At 43.8% G+C, this 20,236-nt stretch overlaps 1 protein-coding gene across 11 annotated transcripts in view; it reads left to right on the forward strand.

Annotated features, from left to right (window-relative positions):
- The window catches only part of LOC109898016 (inositol 1,4,5-trisphosphate receptor type 1), a 153,153-nt gene that overhangs the window by 43,542 nt on the left and 89,375 nt on the right, over positions 1–20,236 (forward strand). For all 11 annotated transcript variants that reach the window (XM_031794207.1, XM_031794613.1, XM_020492749.2 and 8 more), the window contains 25 exons: positions 5,445–5,544; positions 5,635–5,795; positions 7,082–7,223; positions 7,318–7,476; positions 7,619–7,791; positions 8,216–8,335; positions 8,566–8,760; positions 8,929–9,180; positions 9,291–9,432; positions 9,548–9,701; positions 9,920–10,110; positions 10,301–10,433; positions 10,616–10,670; positions 10,801–10,966; positions 11,309–11,473; positions 11,578–11,649; positions 11,762–11,899; positions 12,088–12,213; positions 12,324–12,524; positions 12,693–12,944; positions 14,496–14,621; positions 15,667–15,795; positions 17,170–17,290; positions 17,492–17,676; positions 20,078–20,226. In XM_031794207.1, coding sequence (XP_031650067.1) covers positions 5,445–5,544; positions 5,635–5,795; positions 7,082–7,223; positions 7,318–7,476; positions 7,619–7,791; positions 8,216–8,335; positions 8,566–8,760; positions 8,929–9,180; positions 9,291–9,432; positions 9,548–9,701; positions 9,920–10,110; positions 10,301–10,433; positions 10,616–10,670; positions 10,801–10,966; positions 11,309–11,473; positions 11,578–11,649; positions 11,762–11,899; positions 12,088–12,213; positions 12,324–12,524; positions 12,693–12,944; positions 14,496–14,621; positions 15,667–15,795; positions 17,170–17,290; positions 17,492–17,676; positions 20,078–20,226 — 3,807 coding nt within the window. The remainder of the gene's footprint in view (positions 1–5,444; positions 5,545–5,634; positions 5,796–7,081; positions 7,224–7,317; positions 7,477–7,618; positions 7,792–8,215; positions 8,336–8,565; positions 8,761–8,928; positions 9,181–9,290; positions 9,433–9,547; positions 9,702–9,919; positions 10,111–10,300; positions 10,434–10,615; positions 10,671–10,800; positions 10,967–11,308; positions 11,474–11,577; positions 11,650–11,761; positions 11,900–12,087; positions 12,214–12,323; positions 12,525–12,692; positions 12,945–14,495; positions 14,622–15,666; positions 15,796–17,169; positions 17,291–17,491; positions 17,677–20,077; positions 20,227–20,236) is intronic.

Consider the following 20,236-nt stretch of genomic DNA (forward strand, 5'->3'; position numbering starts at 1 on the left):
TTGACATCATGGGAAAATCTAAAGAAATCAGCCAAGAAAAATAATTGTAGACCTCCACAAGTCTGGTTCATCCTTGGGAGCAATTTCCAAACGCCTGAAGGTACCACGTTCATCTGTACAAACAATAGTACGCAAGTATAAACACCATGGGACCACACAGCCGTCATACCACTCAAGTAGTAGACGCATTCTGTCACCTAGAGATGAACGCAGTTTGGTGAGAAAGGTGCTAATCAATCCCAGAACAACAGCAAAGGTGAAGATGTTGGAGGAAACAGGTACAAAAGTATCTATATCCACAGTAAAACGAGTCCTATATCGACATAACCTGAATGGCCGCTCAGCAAGGAAGAAGCCACTGCTCCAAAACCGTCATAAAGAAGCCGGACTACGGTTTGCAACTACACATGGGGACAAAGATCGTACTTTTTGGAGAAATGTCCTCTGGTCTGATGACACAAAAATAGATTTGTTTGGCCATAATGACCATCATTATGTTTGGAGGAAAAGGGGGGAGGCTTGCAAGCCGAAGAACACCAACCCAACCGTGAAGCACAGGGTGGCAGCATCATGTTGTGGGGTTGCTTTGCTGCAGAAGGGACTGGTGCACTTTACAAAATTAGATGGCGTCATGAGGATGGATTATGTGGATATATTGAAGCAACATCTCAAGACATCAGTCAGGAACTTAAAGCTTAGTCGCAAATGGGTCTTCCAAATGGACAATGACCCCCAAGCATACTTCCAAAGTTGTGGCAAAATGGCTTAAGGACAACAAAGTCAAGGTATTGGAGTGGCCATCACAACGCCCTGACCTCAATCCTATAGAAAATTTGTGGGCAGAACTGAAAAAGCGTGTGCGAGCAAGGAGGCCTACAAACCTGACTCAGTTACACCAGCACTGTCAGGAGGAAGGGGCCAAAATTCACCCAACTTATTGTGGGAAGCTTGTGGAAGGCTACTCAAAACATTTGACCAAAGTTAAACAATTTAAAGGCAATGCTACCAAATACTAATTGCCTATAGAAAATTTGCGGGCAGAACTGAAAAAGCGTGTGCGAGCAAGGAGGCCTACAAACCTGACTCAGTTACACCAGCACTGTCAGGAGGAAGGGGCCAAAATTCACCCAACTTATTGTGGGAAGCTTGTGGAAGGCTACTCAAAACATTTGACCAAAGTTAAACAATTTAAAGGCAATGCTACCAAATACTAATTGAGTGTATGTAAACTTCTGACCCACTGGGAATGTGATGAAAGAAATAAAAGTTGAAATAAGTACTTTTCTCTACCATTATTCTGACATTTCACATTCTTAAAATAAAGTGGTAATCCTATCTATCTACCTAAAACAGGGAATTTTTTGTAGGATTAAATGTCAGGAATTGTGAAAAACTGAGATTAAATGTATTTGGCTACGGTGTATGTAAACTTCCGACTTCAATTGTATGTTAGTATTGTAGAGTAACTACAATGTTGTTGATCCCCTCTCATATTTCTCCTTTCACAGCCATTAAACTCTGTTTGACCTCATGGTGAAATCCCTGAGCTGTTTCCTTCCTCTCCGGCAACTGAGTTAGGAAAGGCACCTTTATCTTTGTGGTTGAATCTGTGTTTTGATATTCACTGCTCGACTGAGGGACCTTACAGATAATTTTTTTGTGTGGGGTATAGCTGAGGTAGTCATACAAAAAACATTTTAAGCACTATTATTGCACACAGAGTAAGTCCATGCAACTTATTATGTGAATTGTTTTGCAAATTTTCACATAACAAAAGGGTTGAATACTTATTGACTCAAGACATTTCAGCTTTATTTTATTTTACATCTTCTTAAAACATAAGTCCACTTTGACATTATGGGGCAGCGGGCCAGTGACAAAACAATCTAAATGTAATCAATATTAAATTCAGGGTGTAACACTACGAATTGAGGAAAAAGTCAAGGGGTGTGAATATTTTCTGAAGGCTCTTTAATCGAACGATATTGGTCTTTTTCCGTTTTATTAGTCATATGTACAGAATACACATTGTATACACTGTCCAACGAATTTCTTACTTGCCACAACAACAATAAGAAACAACAATAGGAAATAAGATAAGAAAACAAACATCAAGTTAAATGGCTCAGTAGAACAGAATAAACATTTTAGCATGAGCATAATAGAGGACGATACAATATTTACACATTTTTGTGCAGTATTTTGTAATAATAAGAGTCTGGTAGCAGCAGTTGTGATGTGTGTGTGTGTGTGTGTGTGTGTAGCATTAATGTCTATTTGTTTGTGGGTGTTTATGTGCGTTAGTGCATATGTGCTAAGTTGTGGAGAGTCAGTCCAAGTGGTCAGTCCAGTTTAAGTGTTCAGCAGTCTGATGGAGCCTGTTGGAATCAGGGAAACCTCCCACAGACTTAGCCTCAGTCCAAATCTGCATGTGCTTCAGGGAAGGGAACAGAGCTGTGAAGTAGCACAAAGCCATGAAGGAGTAACTGCTCAACTGCAGTTTTTTCCCGTTAAAACCCAGGAGTTATTATTTGTCATGTTGTGTTTATACTGTTGTGTGAGAATCTGTTTTTGGGTGTGTGTGTTTATGCGTGTTCAATCATGTGGTGTTCCTAGGTGTGGATTGATGCTGGCCCTCAGATCATCTTCTCCTATGCCATTGGCACCTACTATGCTGCAGCGGCCTCAGGGAAAAAATAAAATACATTAGTTTCTTCTCCATTTAGATTTGTTTAATCAAATTGTGAAATAATCCATGTCTGTTGTGAATATAGGTGATTATGATTCTTGGCATCATAACAATGACAGTCAAAGGAGTTGGACTGCAAGTTCCAACACAATCACCTATATTTACAATAGCCCTATTTTCCTGCCATTTTTTGTCTAGACGGCATAGTTGTGCAAGAAAGCAACGCTCGGTACCCTTAGTGTTGGTACACAAAAAAGTGTTTGAATTTTGGAAATGGATGCTCATAGAGTCGTGGCCAAAAGCTTTGAGAATGACACAAATATTAATTTCCACAAAATTTTCTGCTTCAGTGTAGATATTTTTTGTCAGATGTCAGTATGGAATACTGAAGTATAATTACAAGCATTTCATTAGTGCCAAAGGCCTTTACTGACAATTACATGAAGTTGATGCAAAGAATCAGTATTTGCAGTGTTGACCCTTATTTTTCAAGACCTCTGCAATCCGCCCTGGAATGCTGTCAATTAACTTCTGGGCCACATCCTGACTGACAGCAGCCCGTTCTTGCATAATCAATGCTTGGAGTTTGTCAGAATTTGTGGGTTTTTGATTGTCCACCAGTCTCTTGAGGATTGACCACAACTTCTCAATGGGATTAAGGTCTGGGGAGTTTCCTGGCCATGGACCCAAAATATTTATGTTTTGTTCCCCGAGCCACTGCCTTATGCAAAGGTGCTCCATCATGCTGGAAAAGGCATTGTTCGTCACCAAACTGTTCCTGGATGGTTGGGAGAAGTTGCTCTTGGAGGATGTGCTGGTACCATTCTTTATTCATGGTTGTGTTCTTAGGCAACATTGTGAGTGAGCCCACTCCCTTGGCTGAGAAGCAATCCCCCACATGAATGGTCTCAGGATGCTTTACTGTTGGCATGACACAGGACTGATGGTAGCGCTCACCTTGTCTCTCCGGACAAGCTTTTTCCGGATGCCCCAAACAATCGGAAAGGGGATTCATCAGAGAAAATTACTTTACCCCAGTCCTCAGCATTCCAATCCCTGTACGTTTTGCAGAATATCAGTCTGTCCCTGATGTTTTTCCTGGAGAGAAGTGGCTTCTTTGTTGCACTTCTTGACACCAGGCCACCCTCTAAAAGTCTTCGCCTCACTGTGCATGCAGATGCACTCACACCTGCCTGTTGCCATTCCTGAGCAAGCTCTTTACTGGTGGTACCCCGATCCCGCAGCTGTCACAATTTTAGGAGATGGTCCTGGTGCTTGCTGGGACTTTCTTGAGCACTCTGAAGCTTTCTATAGAAAAATGTAACCACTCTCCTTGAAGTTCTTGATGATCCGATAAATGGTTGATTTAGGTGCAATCTTAAATGGCAGCAATATCGTTGCCTGTGAAGCCTTTTTTGTGCAAAGCAATGATGATGGCACGTATTTCCTTTCAGGTAAGCATGGTTGACAGAGGAAGAACAATGATTCCAAGCACCACCCTCCTTTTGAAGCTTCCAGTCTGTTATTCGAACTCAATCAGCATGACAGAGTGATCTCCAGCATTGTCCTCGTCAACACCCACACCTGTGTTAACGAGAGAATCATTGACATGATGTCAGCTGGTCCTTTTGTGGCAGGGCTGAAATGCAGTGGAAATGTTTTTGGGGGATTCAGTTCATTTGCATGGCAAAGAGGGACTTTCATCTGATCACTCTTCTTGGGGTGGCAGCGTAGCCTAGTGGTTAGAGCGTTGGACTAGTAACCGGAAGGTTGCGAGTTCAAATCTGGTACAAATCTGTCGTTCTGCCCCTGAACAGGCAGTTAACCCACTGTTCCCAGGCCGTCATTGAAAATAAGAATGTGTTCTTAACTGACTTGCCTGGTTAAATAAAGGTAAAAAATAATAATAATAATAACATTCTGGAGTATATGCAAATTGCCATCATACAAACTGAGGCAGCAGACTTTGAGAAAATTCATATTTGTGTCATTCTCAAAACCTTTTGCCATGACTGTACACTTGTTTGAGGACGTTATAGAATGCCATCACACCCACCAATGGTGAGAGCCCTCTGTAGCTGTTATTACCACCATCTATGCCTAAGTAGGTTTTGGGTGATTTAAACAACACATTGATACACACACAAACACACGCTCAAAGAGCAAGCATCCTGCGAGGGAGAGGAATAACTCATCACATTAGAGCAATGACAGTGTTGTTGTTATTGTAGAGGTTACTATTAGGGGGGATACTACTGACTCGGCCATCTATGACCATGCAGCGTGACCATGCAGACAATGCACTGTTATAGATTGTTGAGCTTGAATCAGGAGCAGAGCATGAGTAATCAATAACATTTTATTTTATAATATTAGGATCCCCATTAGCTGATGCCATGATGCCAGCTCGTCTTCCTGGGGTGACATGAGTTATTGAGCATCCTGTCCCGTCCTCACAGGGCTTGGTTTACATAACAGGACAACAACATTTGCCCATCCAAGTTAACAGAGCATAGCAACGATGGCAGTAATTCTGTAGCTGGAAGGTGTGATAACAGGGTAAACCCAGCTGGTATTCCCCAGTATTACCACACACTTCTATGAATGTTTAAGCAACCCTCACTTTTCAAAGCTACTGTAAGGTTGACACCTAAGGAATTACAATCCACAGACATTATTTTGAATATACAAGACCTACTATAGTGTTTTTTTATATTGTTGCTGTCCTCTGAGTTGCTCTGTCTTGATCCCTCAGGAACTCTTTCGTGAGGCTCAGGCACCTCTGCACCAACACATGGGTCCACAGCACCAACAACCCAATTGACAAGGAGGAGGAGAAGCCTGTCATGTTACGGGTGAGTGGCTGGGAAGGATAATAGTGTGTGATCGTTGGTCGGACTTGAAAATCTATTTATTGAAAGTATGTTTTACATGTCCCTGTTTAGATTGGTACATCAGCGGTTAAAGAAGACAAAGAGGCCTTTGCCATAGTGCCTGTCCCCCCAGCAGAAGTCAGAGACTTAGACTTGGCCAACGATGCCAGTAAAGTGTTAGCATCCATCGCTGGCAAGCTGGAGAGGGGCACTATAACCCAGAATGAGAGGAGGTAAAGTGTGTCCCTGCCGCACTCCTTTGACCTACTGTATTACTTTATCGTACATACACTACCGTTCAAAGGTTTGTGGTCACTTAGAAATGTCCTTGTTTTTGAAAGAAAAGCAAAAAAAATTGTCCAATAACATAAAATTAACATAAAATTGATCAGAAATACAGTGGGGACTGTTGTCCTGATTAAAGAAGCAATAAAACTGGCCTTCTTTAGGCTAGTTGAGTATCTGGAGCATCAGCATTTGTGGGCCTGAAACAAAGTACTTTCCTCAGAAACTCGTCAGCCTATTCTTGTTCTGAGAAATGAAGGCTATTCCATGCGAGAAATTGCCAAGAAACTGAATATCTCGTACAATGCTGTGTACTACTTCCTTCACAGAACAGCACAATCTGTCTCTAACCAGAATAGAAAGAGGAGTGGGAGGCCCCGGTGCACAACTGAGCAAGTACATTAGAGTGTCTCGTTTGAGAATACTCACAAGCCCTCACAAGCCCTCAACTGGCAGCTTCATTAAATAGTACCAGCAAAACTCCAGTCTCAACTTCAACAGTGAAGAGGCGACTCCAGGATGCCTGCCTTCTAGGCAGAGTTGCAAAGAAAAAGCCATATCTCAGACTGGCCAATAAAAAGAGAAGATTAAGATGGGCAAAGGAACACAGACACTGACAGAGGAACTCTGCCTAGAATGCCAGCATTAGTTTTCAGTTTTCAGCTGTGCTAACATAATTGCAAAAGGGTTTTCTAATGATCAATTAGCCTTTTAAAATGATAAACTTGGATTAGCTAACACAACGTGCCATTGGAACACAGGAGTGATGGTTGCTGATAATGGGCCTCTGTACACCTGTGTAGATATTCCATTAAAAATCAGCCATTTCCAGCTACAATAGTCATTTACAACATTAACAATGTCTACACTGTATTTCTGATCAATTTGATGTTATTTTAATGGCCAAAAGTTTTGCTTTTCTTTCAAAAACAAGGACATTTCTAAGTGACCCCAAACTTTTGAACGGTAGTATATCTGGTAGGTTGAAAGTATTTTTAGAAGGCTGTTGTTGGACTTTTGACATTTGGTAGAACTATTATTTTTCATGTTGAGATTGTCATCATTTAACACCTACACCAGGTAGTAGTTTTTCTTTAACACCTACACCATAGTTTTTCTCCTTTAGTTGTTGTTCCTAGCTCATCTCTCTGGAGAGGCTGGCTGTAGGAGTTGGTGTTATCTGGTACCTTGGTAGAACCAGTCACCTCCCTGGCCCTGTCACTTTGGTCTCTAGGTTTGTCACTAAGCTTCTAGAGGACCTGGTCTTCTTCGTGTGTGACATCCCCAACACTGGCCAGGATGTGTTGGAGATCATGGTCAACAAGCCCAATCGAGAGAGACAGAAACTCATGAGGGAGCAAAACATTCTTAAACAGGTACACCTCATCGTACAATACAGCGGTAGTATCATCTACATTGGGCTTGGTTAAGTTGAAAAAAATGACACATGGAATGCATATCCCTCTTTAGATTTTCAAACTTCTCCAAGCCCCGTTCACGGACAGTGGGGATGGTCCCATGCTGCGATTGGAAGAGCTTGGTGACCAGCGCCACGCCCCCTTCAGGCATATCTGCAGGCTCTGCTACAGGGTATTACGGCACTCCCAACAAGACTACAGGAAGAACCAGGTTGGTGTGCATAAATTATTGCTTGATTGATGTTGTATCAGACGCAGAGATGCAGAATTTATTTTGTTAAAAGGCTAAGTTTACTTGACCTGTTAGTTGTACGTTAGAATGGTGCTGACCCTCACTGACTCCCCCCCTACAGGAGTACATAGCCAAGCAGTTCCGCTTCATGCAGAAACAGATAGGCTACGATGTTCTGGCTGAGGACACGATAACAGCCCTGCTCCACAACAACCGCAAGCTCCTTGAGAAACACATCACTGCTGCTGAGATTGACACCTTCGTCACCTTGGTCAGGAAGAACCGGGAGCCCAGGTGAGACCAAGAGGAGGGGCAATAGAGAGGATGGGGGCATGCCATGAGCCTGATTCAGAAGGTTGTTTGTGGGCAGTTTGGGAGGAGCTTTTTTTGTACAGCACCAGCCAGGGAATGTAGTAGATTTATTCAAATGTATGCATGAGGATATCAGAGGAAGGGATTGTGTGGGATCATGGCACTGGAGGTAATTGCTGTCATTACTGCTGTCAAGCTCCAGTCATGCCTTATGCTACTGGTGATATGAGAAACATGCTGGTCCAATGGCCTGGATGAAGAGGGCTTTTACTGGAGTCTTATGGAGCTGGTCGGGGAACTGGGACAGAGCCAGAATAAGCCTACTCTGGGAGCCTGTAGTGTAGCCACTGGCAGTTGGGCCTGTACATTGACAATCATTCTCTTTCTCTTCGTCTCTTATCTTCAGGTTTCTGGACTACCTGTCTGACCTGTGTGTGTCCATGAACAAGTCCATCCCAGTGACTCAGGAGCTAATCTGTAACGCCGTGCTGGACCCTTCCAACGCAGACATCCTCATCGAGACTAAGTATACCCCCCTAGATATGATGATTTTGTTTTACCCTAGCACTGAAAACATGAGCGTGGGTGTGTGCATGTGTTTGAACATTGATCTGATGCTTTCTAATTAGACTGGCCCAATTGCTGTTATTAGTAATGCTGTCGATTTATGGAAACAAAACACAGATGTGTTGTTTCAGTATTCATTATTTTCTGCAGTTTCTTTGTTGACTGTCTGTTTTATTTGCCGCCGACCAGGCTAGTGCTGTCGCGCTTTGAGATTGAGGCTGTAACAATTGGGGAGGCTCCCGTGGAAACGGAGGAGGACGAAGAAGAGGTGTGGCTCTTCTGGAGGGACAACCTCAAGGAGATCAGGAGCAAGAGTGTCAGAGAGCTGGCCCAGGACGCCAAGGAGGGCCAGAAGGAGGACCAGGAGGTGGTCAGCTATTACAGGTCAGGGATCAGGGCCTTACAGGGTTCACAATGCGTTTTGGTTGGATAGTTAGTGTTATGACAGTATGTAGAAGCATATGCACCAGTAATTTGATTGTCTATGTGTAGGTCTGCTTTCAGACTAGGGCCCTGACCAGATGTTAAAGTATGTTCCTCTCCCTCCTGCAGGTACCAGCTGAACCTGTTTGCGCGAATGTGTCTGGACCGTCAGTACCTGGCCATCAATAAGATCTCTGGCCAGCTGGACGTGGACCTGATCCTGCGCTGCATGTCTGACGAGGACCTGCCCTACGACCTGCGCGCCTCCTTCTGCCGCATGATGCTGCACATGCACGTGGACCGCGACCCCCAGGAACAGGTCACCCCCGTCAAGTACGCCCGCCTCTGGTCTGAGATTCCCTCCAAGATCGCCATCGGCGAGTGAGTGGGGTTTATGAACGTGTTATTAGAGTCCTTTCAGAGATATTCTACATTACCTGAGCTCGTCTACAGGCTACCCTTTACACAAGAATATTCTCTCCCTTTCTAAGCTACGACAATGATGGGACAACCAGAGATGAGATCAAGGAGAGGTTCTGCCTGACCATGGAGTTTGTGGAGAACTACCTGATGTCTGTGGTGTCTCAGAACATCCCCTTCGACGACAGAGAGAAAAACAAGCTCACCTTCGAGGTAGGTTTCCCTGGAAACAGCATGATGTCAACCAGACAACTTTACTTTGAGGTAGGAATGCATAATGTATATGTGAAGAATGTACTCCCCTCCTTTTTCTCTCTTATCTATGAAGGTAGTTAACCTGGCAAGGAACCTCATTTACTTTGGCTTCTACAACTTCAGTGACCTGCTGCGACTGACTAAGATCTTATTGAACATCCTAGACTGTGTTCATGTCAGCACCATATACCCCGTCACCAAGCTGGAGAAGGGAGAGGAAAAACAAGGTGAACAGCACACTGCTGCCTGTCTGTTACCCTTCTGTCAATTGGTATTGGATGTTACTGATGTACTGTAATTGAGGCGCACTATCTCTCTCTCACTCTTTCTCAATACACCTCCCCTCTATGATGAATCACGGTGGAGTTGATAAGGTTTGGTTAATGTGTTGTCTGTGAGTAAGTGCCCCATTTCAATTCTGAGGTGTGTGTGTGTGTGTCCACAGGCAGTAATGTGATGAAGTCTATCCACGGGGTGGGGGAGCTTATGACCCAGGTGGTCCTCAGAGGTGGGGGTTTCCTACCCGTCACCCCCACCCACCAGCCGGAGGAGGGCGTGGTCAAGACCCAGACGGAGCCGGAGAGGGAGGACATCATGGTGATGGACACTAAGCTCAAGATCATCGAGATCCTCCAGGTAACTCCTGCCCTTTTCACCTGGCTTTTCATGTAGATTGTCTGATAATTGTATCCAATTATCATGGCTTTGATTTCCCATAGTATCAAATAAAATTGTATACAAAATCTACAACATATTTTTACCTGTATGATTATTCTTAGTGGGGAGCTCGAAAGCCTAAATTGTGCGTTCTGTTTCTGTCCACTAGTTCATTCTGAATGTGCGGCTGGACTACAGGATCTCCTGCCTACTCTGTATCTTCAAGCGGGAGTTTGATGAGAGTAACCCTCAGGGTGATGGCACACCATCTAGTGCTAGTCAGGATGGAAATAATATGACAGGTCAGCATACTGACAGCCACAGCCTTGTCCTTTGTTACTGCTTTTACCCCCAAGCTACTGACCCTACAGACATACCAGATGTTCATTTTCAGAATGATTAAATGAATGTATGGTGTTGATGGTTTCTGAAGGGAAGTATGGCCTTCAAAAGGGCTTCACAATAATGTAAATGCTTTTTTTAGGGGCTCTAGATTTTGAGAACATTGAGGAGCAGGCAGAGGCGATCTTTGGAGGAAGGTAAACCCTCTCATTTTAAATCTTGATACAATGGAATGCAGTGTCCGTTTCCATAATTACACTGTATTAACACTGGCGTAGGTCTTATGAAAGTGTCCCCAGTGTCTGAGCCTGGTGTGTTGTCCTGCAGTGAGGAGAACACCCCTCTGGACCTGGATGACCATGGAGGGAGAACCTTCCTGAGGGTGCTGCTACACCTCACCATGCATGACTATCCTCCCCTGGTGTCTGGGGCCCTCCACCTGCTCTTCAGACACTTCAGCCAGAGACAAGAGGTCCTCATGGCCTTCAAACAGGTAGACCACCGCCCAAACCCATAGGCTCCACAGCCACAAGAACACACAGGTGCTCTGTATCATTGCTCCTCCCACCCATCAATCATATTATCTTTAGTTAGAAAGTCATTTTATGAATTAGCAGCAGTCGTCGGGTTAAAAGGCGCTTGAAGGCCTAGCTTGCTGTGAATATTCAACGATCAGGGGGCGGGGCACAATTGGCCCAGCGTCATTAGGGTTTGGCCAGGGTAGTACGTCATTGTAAATAAGAATTTGTTCTTAAATGACTTGCCTAGTTAAATTAAGGTTAAATAAAAAATCTATAAAATTAAGTCTACATTCAGGTATATGTCTTCCTCTTAGGTCCAGCTCTTGGTAACCAGCCAAGATGTGGACAACTACAAGCAGATCAAGTCAGACCTGGACCAGCTGCGCTCCATTGTAGAAAAGTCTGAGCTGTGGGTTTACAAGAGGCAGGGGGATGATGACGGAGGGGACGGACCCTCAGAGTCCGACCATAAAAATAAGGTATTGTTTCAACTGAACTAATGGTTACTGTACATCTGAAGGCTTTCGCTGAATGCTTCACATGAATATGAACAAGCTCTCATTCTAACTCTGTCCATGTGCAGGGGGATTCAGGCAGCTCAGACAAAAAGAAGACGGAAACCACCAGCAGTTATAATTACAGGGTTATGAAAGAGGTACAATCTTCTTAATTTTCTCTCATTGTTCAATCACACACTGTAAGGAGTCACATCAGATATGTATGAGGTAGTCAGTCTCTGAGCCCCTTCTCTCTTCCCCTCTGTTCAGATCCTGCTGCGGCTCAGTAAGCTGTGTGTCCAGGAGGGAGCGTCAGGGAAGAAGAGTAAGAAGCAGCAACAGAGACTACTGAGGAACATGGGAGCCCACAGTGTGGTGCTGGAGCTACTGCAGATCCCCTATGAGAAGGTACTGAAAGATAGTATGGGCCAGACCTATACTCTCATCACCTCATGCTTTAGAGAGACTAAAAAGGCATAAAGGCATGAAGCAAGCACATAGACTTGTACAATTACGAGGTCAACAATGACATTTGTAGAAGGTTTGAATGATAGCTCCAGCTCATGGGTTGTGTGTACTTGTGATGAACACTTTAGGGTGAGGACGTCCGCATGCAAGAGATCATGAAGCTGGCCCATGAGTTCCTCCAGAACTTCTGTGCAGGGAACCAGCAAAACCAGATCCTGCTGCACAAGCACATTAACCTGTTCCTCAACCCAGGGGTGAGTGGACTCCTGGGGTAAGGGTTGGCGCTGGGCTGGGAAGAACCAGTGGTACTCCATCATTCCAATGCCAATAAAGCAGCTAGTTTAATGCTTATCTTTCTCTTCAGATTCTGGAGGCAATCACCATGCAACACATCTTCATGAATAACTTCCAGCTGTGCAGTGAAATCAACGAGCGTGTGGTGCAGCACTTTGTCCACTGCACCGAGACGCATGGCCGCCATGTACAGTACCTCAAATTCCTGCAGACCATTGTCAAGGCTGAGAACAAGTTCATCAAGAAGTGTCAGGACACCGTCATGGCTGAGGTGGGGCAGGATAATTGCAGTGCACACATGATTATAATGCAAATGAAACACACTATGCATTTCTGTAATATAAACCAGCAATACTACCCAAACAAACTTGCTTTCAAATCTATATGATGTGTCAGTAGAAGCTGATAAGAACAGTATGTCTGTCTTCCTCCCGCTAAGCTGGTGAACTCAGGCGAGGACGTACTGGTGTTCTACAACGACCGTGCATCCTTCCAGACTCTGGTCACGATGATGCGGTCGGAACGGGACCGTATGGATGAGAACAGTGCTCTGAGGTACCACATCCACCTGGTAGAGCTGCTGGCCGTCTGTACAGAGGGAAAAAATGTTTACACAGAGATCAAGTGCAACTCTCTGCTGCCTCTGGATGACATAGTGAGGGTGGTCACCCATGAGGACTGCATCCCTGAGGTGAGTGAATGTCGGTTGGGCCAACAGGCAAGCGGGGTAGACCGCTGGAAAGATATGATGAGCCCTATTTGTATTTTGTGGAACTCATCTGAACAGATGCTTCTTGAAGCAAGTTAGACTAAATTATAATTATTTGGCTCTTGAGAATAATGATGTACTGTACCTAGGTAACTCTAAAGTTGTTAAAGGTCAACTGTCTCTTAGAACCAGTCAGAAACATAAATTCTAGTGTCAAAATTGACTACAAAGTGTAAATAGGATAGTTTTGGTCATAAAGTCAGTCTCGTCCAAAACAGAGTTTTGTAAGTGAGTTAGTCATGACTTAATGGATGGTTTTGGTATGGAAGCAGCTGTGCTGATTGCACTCTATCAGCTGTATGCACTCTATCCAATCATAGCAGCCAGAACCTCCAGACAGTGCGACAGACCTGCCCATTATACAGCGCCTCAGACTATTTTACATAAGAAAGCACATCGCCAATATTATATTGAAATAACCCTTGGCCCTAAGCCCTTTATGAAGTGGCCACTTGCTGATGTGTTTGATAGCGTCTATCACTCGAGTGTACCCGTTTTTGGGGAAAAATTTGAATTGAGACGATCAGAACACACTTGTATCCCAACTGCAACTTGTCAATATTCCAAAAACCCAGGCATTCGCGAGCATCTTGTGTCTCCCCGCAATATGTTTTTGGAACATGATTCTCTATGAGCACTGCCAGACAGACGCGCACTCTGATAATAGATAGTGAGAAAGTTGAAAAAAACTAAATGGCACCGAAACACACACTTTGCCACTCCCCAGTGACTTGATAAGCTGATTGTGGCCTGATAAGCTGATTGTGGCTTGGCTGCTCAATGTGCCTGTTACAGTAGCTACTACTTGCTAGCTTCATTGACAATCAGAGTTTAAACTTAGCTAGCTACCAAATGATTTTGGGAACTGATAAACAGTGTGTAGCTTGTGCTTTATTTATCATCGTATGACAGCTTGCAGATAATGTTATAGACTTGTTATTGTTCTCAGAAATCAGTCCTGAGCTCGTAGCTAGACTTTCCCGACTTGATAGACTGTACAGAGTGCACTGACTAATTTTCCATGCTATTTTTTGAGGAAAGTCTACGGCTACGCTGACTCAGGAGGGACAAACAGCAGTACCTGCCAGGGTATGATTAAGCAATAAGGCCCGAGGGGGTGTGGATACAGCCCTTAGCCGTGGTATATTGGCCATATACCACAAATCCCAGAGGTGCCTTATTGCTATTATAAACTGGTTACCAACATAATTAGAACAGTAAAAATCAATATTTTGTCATATCCATGGTATGCATACCCGTGGTATACCACGGCTGTCAGCCAATCAGCATTCAGGGCTCGAAACACCAGATATTATGCAAACGTTACAGACCCATATCAACCCACACAACCAAGACGGCTCTCATTTGGCTCCTGCTTGGCTTCAGTTCTATAGCATTTCTTAATGAGCAATCTTCAAAACGAGGCCAAATCACAAAGTGCCGTCACCCTTTAATTCCGACCTTCCTCTCTAGGTGAAGATAGCCTACATCAACTTCCTGAATCACTGCTACGTGGACACAGAGGTGGAGATGAAGGAGATCTACACCAGCAACCACATGTGGAAGCTCTTTGAGAACTTCCTGGTGGACATATGCAGGGTAAATAAACACACATCACATCTGTTCCATATCTTATGGCTTGTCAACAGACATACAGGTGACATGTTGCTGATAGCTTGTTGATAGTTTGTTAAGCGTTCTACAGGGAGACTCTCCAAATAAAGTGTTATGGTTTCAAAATTCCGGTAACTTTCCCAAAATTCTCAGTTTTTTCCAGAAATCACAAGAGCCTAACCCTCCCCTAACCCTGGCCAAAGCCTCCCCTAACCCGGACAAGGCTGGACCAATTGTGCGCTGCCCTATGGGACTTCCGATCACAGTCGGGATCGATCCCGGGTCTGTAGTGACCCCTCTAGCACTGTGATGCAGTGGCTTAGACCACTGAGGATGCAAATGAAATTGTATTTGTCACATGTGCCGAATACAACAGAATACAACCTTACCGTGAAATGCTTACTTACAAACCCTTAATCAACAATGCAGAGTTTTAAAATTGTAAGAAAAATGTGCTAAATAAACTAAAGGAAAAATAGGAACACAATAAAATAACAATAATGAAGCTACCGGTACCGGTACCAAGTCAATGTATAGGGGTACGGGGTAGTCGAGGTAATTGAGGTAATATGTACATGTAGGTAAGGGTAAAGTGACTACTCATAGATAATAAACAGAGAGTAGCAGCAGCGTGTGTGAAGGAATGTGTGTGTGTGGCGTCCATATGAATGTATGTTTGTGTGTGTTGGAGTGCCAGTGTAGTATGTCTGATTGTGTAGTTAGAGTCCAATGACCGTACATCGAGCCTATGTAAGACAGTCAGTGCAACAAATAAGAATAAAATAAGCGGGTCAATGCCAATATTCTGTTCAGCAGTCTCATGGGTTGGGGGTAGAAGCTGTTAAGCCTTTTGGTCCCAGGCTTGGCGCTCCAGTACTGCTTGCTGTGCGGTAGCAGATAGAACCGTCTATGAATTGTGTGACTAGAGTCATTGAAGTGTTTTAAGGGAGGAAGTGTGATCCAGTGAATGCTCACCCATTACCCACTGTCTGATGAGTCAACCTTGTATATCTGTGTCTGCTGTCTGTAGGTGTGCAACAACACCAGTGACAGGAAGCATGCAGACACGGTTCTGGAGGGTTACGTGACAGAGACGGTCATGAGCATCGTCACCACATTCTTCAGCTCGCCCTTCTCTGACCAGAGCACCAGTCTGCAGGTAACCATGACTGCAAAACAACACAATTTAAATAACCACCATAACACACAACATGTTACAATCCAAGCAGTTGAATGGTGGATATTCTGAGCTGTCGGATGAAATCTGGTATCAATAATTTTCTGTTGATAGTGATCTGTGTTAACTTATTGTTTTATAAAGGGCATTCATGAACATTATCCCCAAAGGCCCACACACTTACATTTATCATGTAACATATTACATTTCTTCAAATAGGTGGCGCGTCAAGTGTATGTAAGTATGGGTAAATGTCCAGCTGTGGTTAGTTTCCTGTCCCCTGGGTGTGTTCCTTACCAGCAGTCCTAGACTAGCAATAGATTTCATATGGAACTGAGTCAGCACCTTCCAAGAACCCTTTACAGATGCTGGCGTCTTGAGAATCCTCCCCCGAGTTCCTTCCCAGATCTTTGTTTCGCAAGATGCCATCACTGCTGGGATGTGGTTGCAAACAGCAAGTAGAGAATGGTCAATCACTCTGTGGTCTACTGTAGCCTAAAGAGGTTGGGAGGTGTGCCTTGTGAGGGAGTAGCCCATTGCTTTTCTTGGAAGACTTGTCCACTTCACTCCAATGCAAGATTAGCTTGAAGGAATTGCGTTTCCTGTTTTGCAGGAATAGTTTCACTCCCATTAGACTTTATTAGGTTTTGTTTTTCTCATCGTCATTTTCTCACCCTTAAAAGCTCCCTCCTCCATCCCACATCCCAGGACACTTACAGTAATATGCGTGTACACAATTTATGTGAAGCACCTAATGATGATATTCATTCCCTCTATCCCATGACAGGCAAGCATTCTGGGAAAGATGACCGAGGTATATGTTGTGCTGTAGGTTTGTGTGCAGCTTGCTTACAGGGTGTTGTTAGGTCCTGATGGTAGTGGTGATACTGTATGTATTAGACATTGGTACAGCAGAACTGGTTGATACCTGAACTAATTCTGGTGATAACCAACAGGCATACCAGAAGTGATAGACCGCCTTATCTACTGTAGGTGTATAATATAGCACATCTACAGCACATACGGTTAAAGATTCTAGGATTCTACGGGCAAACAGGAGAAAACGCTTTGAAACAGAAAACATAAATTAGCATTCAGGTAATACCTTGTCAGTTTCAAACTTTTCTCTGGTTTCTCACTGCAGAACATGACCAGTTTGTGTCTGAGAGCACCCTATGGTCGGAGATAAACCACAAAAGCCTTTGTTGATCACCACTGGGGATTTTAACTTTGGTTAATGTGTAGCTTCTGACTCATCTTTTGACGTCTTCTCTCCTCTCATATCTCCTCTACTTTCTTCCTGTCTGTTTCTATCGGCTCTCTCTCTCTCTTTCTCTTTTTTTCTCTCTCCCTCAGACTCGCCAGCCGGTGTTCGTTCAGCTCCTTCAGGGGGTGTTTAGAGTGTTCCACTGTAATTGGCTCACCCCCACACAGAAGGCCTCAGTTGAAGCCTGTATTAAGGTGCTGTCTGATGTGGGTAAGATACCTGCACTTGCCTCCACCTGTTTCCCAAACACTGTCTTGATAAAGTCTGAGAAATAAATCCAATGAGCTCATTTTGTCTATCAACTACAATATATATATATATATATATATATTTCAACATCTTTTGTTAAACGAGCTATTGTTAAACGAGCTCCCCTCTTAAGTTTGCATCTTACTGTTTCATTGCACACAGCCAAGAGTAGAGCCATTGCCATCCCTGTGGACCTGGACAGCCAGGTGAACAACCTGTTTGTCAAGTCCAACAATGTGGTCACCAAGTCCATCCTGAGCTGGAGGCTCTCTGCTAAGAATGCCCCCAGGAGGGACTCCAACGCCACCACGTCGGTCAGCTACAGGAACATAATAGAGAGACTACAGGTGAGACTTCATAATGACCATGTCCATCACCTACAGGAACATCATAGTGAGGCTACAGGTGAGACTTCATACTAACCACGTTTAAGCTACAGGAACATCATAGAGGCTACAGGTGAGACTTCATACTGACCGTGTCCGTCAGCTACAGGAACATCATAGAGGGACTACAGGTGAGACTCTGGAATATATTGAGGAGTTAACGTTTACTGTAGCTTTGCATCTAACAGTGGGTTCAAGCCTAGTTCTGACAACATTTGATATGGGTAATCAGGGAATCAGTTTCATTATGATTTTGAATTCAATAACATCCTGCTTCTGTTGTTGGGAAAATTAGCCATGACTTCAGGTGCTGAGGTTTTGGAAGTCCAGGTCAATTGGCCAATCCATTCTCAGAAATGGAATGCATGGAAGTGAATAGTAAAGGAAAGATTTGTAATTCCCAAGAAGGTTAATACAGAGTTTGTTACAATTTCTTTTCAGCCAACATACTGAGGATACTAGCAGACCATATTGCCACTCCTATTTGCCATATTTTCAATTTAAGCCTACTAGAAAGTATGTGCCCTCAGGGTTGGCGGAAAGAAAAAGTAATTCAGCTACCTAAGAATAGTAAAGTCCCCTATACTGGCTCAAATAGCCGACCAATTAGCCTGTTACCAACCCTTAGTAAACTTTTGGAAAAAATTGTCTTTGACCAGATACAATGCTATTTAAAGTAAACAAATTGACAACAAACTTTCAGCATGCTTATAGAAAAGGACATTCAACAAGAACAGCACTTACACAAATGACTGATGATTGGCTGAGAGAAATTGCCTATAAAAAGATTGTGATCAGAGTCTGCTGCTGGCAAAACATATGTTATGGCTTTACACCCCCTGCTATATTGTGGATGAAGAGTTATTGTCTAACAGAACACAGTGTGTTCTTTAATGGAAGGCTCTCCAACATAATCCTGGTAGAATCAGGAATTCCCCAAGGCAGCTGTCTAGGCAATTTAAGTTTTTCAGTTTTTTCTAATGAATTGCCACTGGCTTTGAATAAAGCCAGAGTGTCTATGTATGCGGATGACTCAACACTATACATGTTAGCTACTACAGCGACTGAAATGACTGCAACACTTAACAAAAAGTTGCAGTTAGTTTCAGAGTGGGTGGCAAGGAATTAGTTAGTCCTAAATATTTCTAATACTAAAAGCATTGCATTTTTGACAAATCATTCACTAAACCCTAAACCTCAACTAAAGCTTGTAATAAATAATGTGGAAATTGAGCAAGTTAAGGTGACTAAACTGCTTGGAGTTACCCTGGATTGTAAACTGGCATGGTCAAACATATTGATACAACAGTAGCTAAGATGGGGAGAAGTCTGTCCATAATAAATATTTGTTCTACCTTCTTAACAGCACTATTAACAATGCAGGTCCTACAGGCCTTAGTTTTGTCGCACCTGAACTACTGTTCAGTTGTGCCACAAAAAAGGACTTTGGAAAATGGCAATTGGTTCAGAACAGGGCAAAACTGCTGTTCCTTGGATGTACACAGAGAGCTAATATTAATAACATGCATGTCAATCTCTCCTGGCTGAAAGTGGAGGAGAGAGACTTCATCACTTCTTTTATTTATGAGAGGTACATGTTGAATGCACTGAGCTGTATGTTTGAGCTACTGGCACACAGCTCGGACATCCATGCATGCCCCACAAGACGTGCCACAAGAGGTCTCTTCACAATCCCCAAGTCCAGAACAGACTATGGGAGGCACACAGTACTACATAGAGCCATGACTACATGGAACTCTATTCCACATCAAGTAACTCATGCAAGCAGTACAATTTGATTAAAAAAAACTGATAAATGGAACAGTGGGGGCTGTGAAGCAACACAAACAGACACATGCATACACGACAACATACGCACTATACACACATGTACACAAGGATTTTGTTCTGTAGATATGTGGGAGTTGTGGAGAAGGGACCTGAGGGCACACAGTGTGTTGTGAAATCTGTGAATGTATTGTAATGTTTATAAAATTATATAAACTGCCTTAATTTTGCTGGACCCCAGGAAGAGTAGCTCTGCCTTGGCAGCCATTGTTTTTGGTAAACAATGGTTAACTTCTGCTTTTATATGTTTGTCGAGTGAGCAGTCTGAGACAATAAGGTCACAATGTTGACCAGCATTGTTTTGTCAGCTTCCCTGTTGGGGCAGGACTTCAACAGTAGGGCCTGGCACCCAGGCACCAAACTCATAGAGACAGTTAGGTTGGGATCAGACCTACCCCTGATCTAACACTCAGTGTGCCAATGCCCTGAGTTTACCTGTGCCCTGTCTGTGTCCTATCTCTGTTTCTGCTACGCCTCAAACCGTGCCTGTCCTCTGCTCTGCTTTGTGTTGTAGGACATAGTGTCAGCCCTGGAGGACCGTCTGCATCCCCTGGTCCAGGCTGAGCTGTCTGTCCTGGTGGACGTGCTGCATCGCCCTGAGCTGCTGTTCCCTGAGAACACAGACGCCCGCAGGAAATGTGAGAGCGGTGGCTTCATCTCCAAGTGAGACTCC

This window comes from Oncorhynchus kisutch, linkage group LG1, assembly GCF_002021735.2.
Source record: "Oncorhynchus kisutch isolate 150728-3 linkage group LG1, Okis_V2, whole genome shotgun sequence".
NCBI classification, from domain to species: domain Eukaryota; kingdom Metazoa; phylum Chordata; class Actinopteri; order Salmoniformes; family Salmonidae; genus Oncorhynchus; species Oncorhynchus kisutch.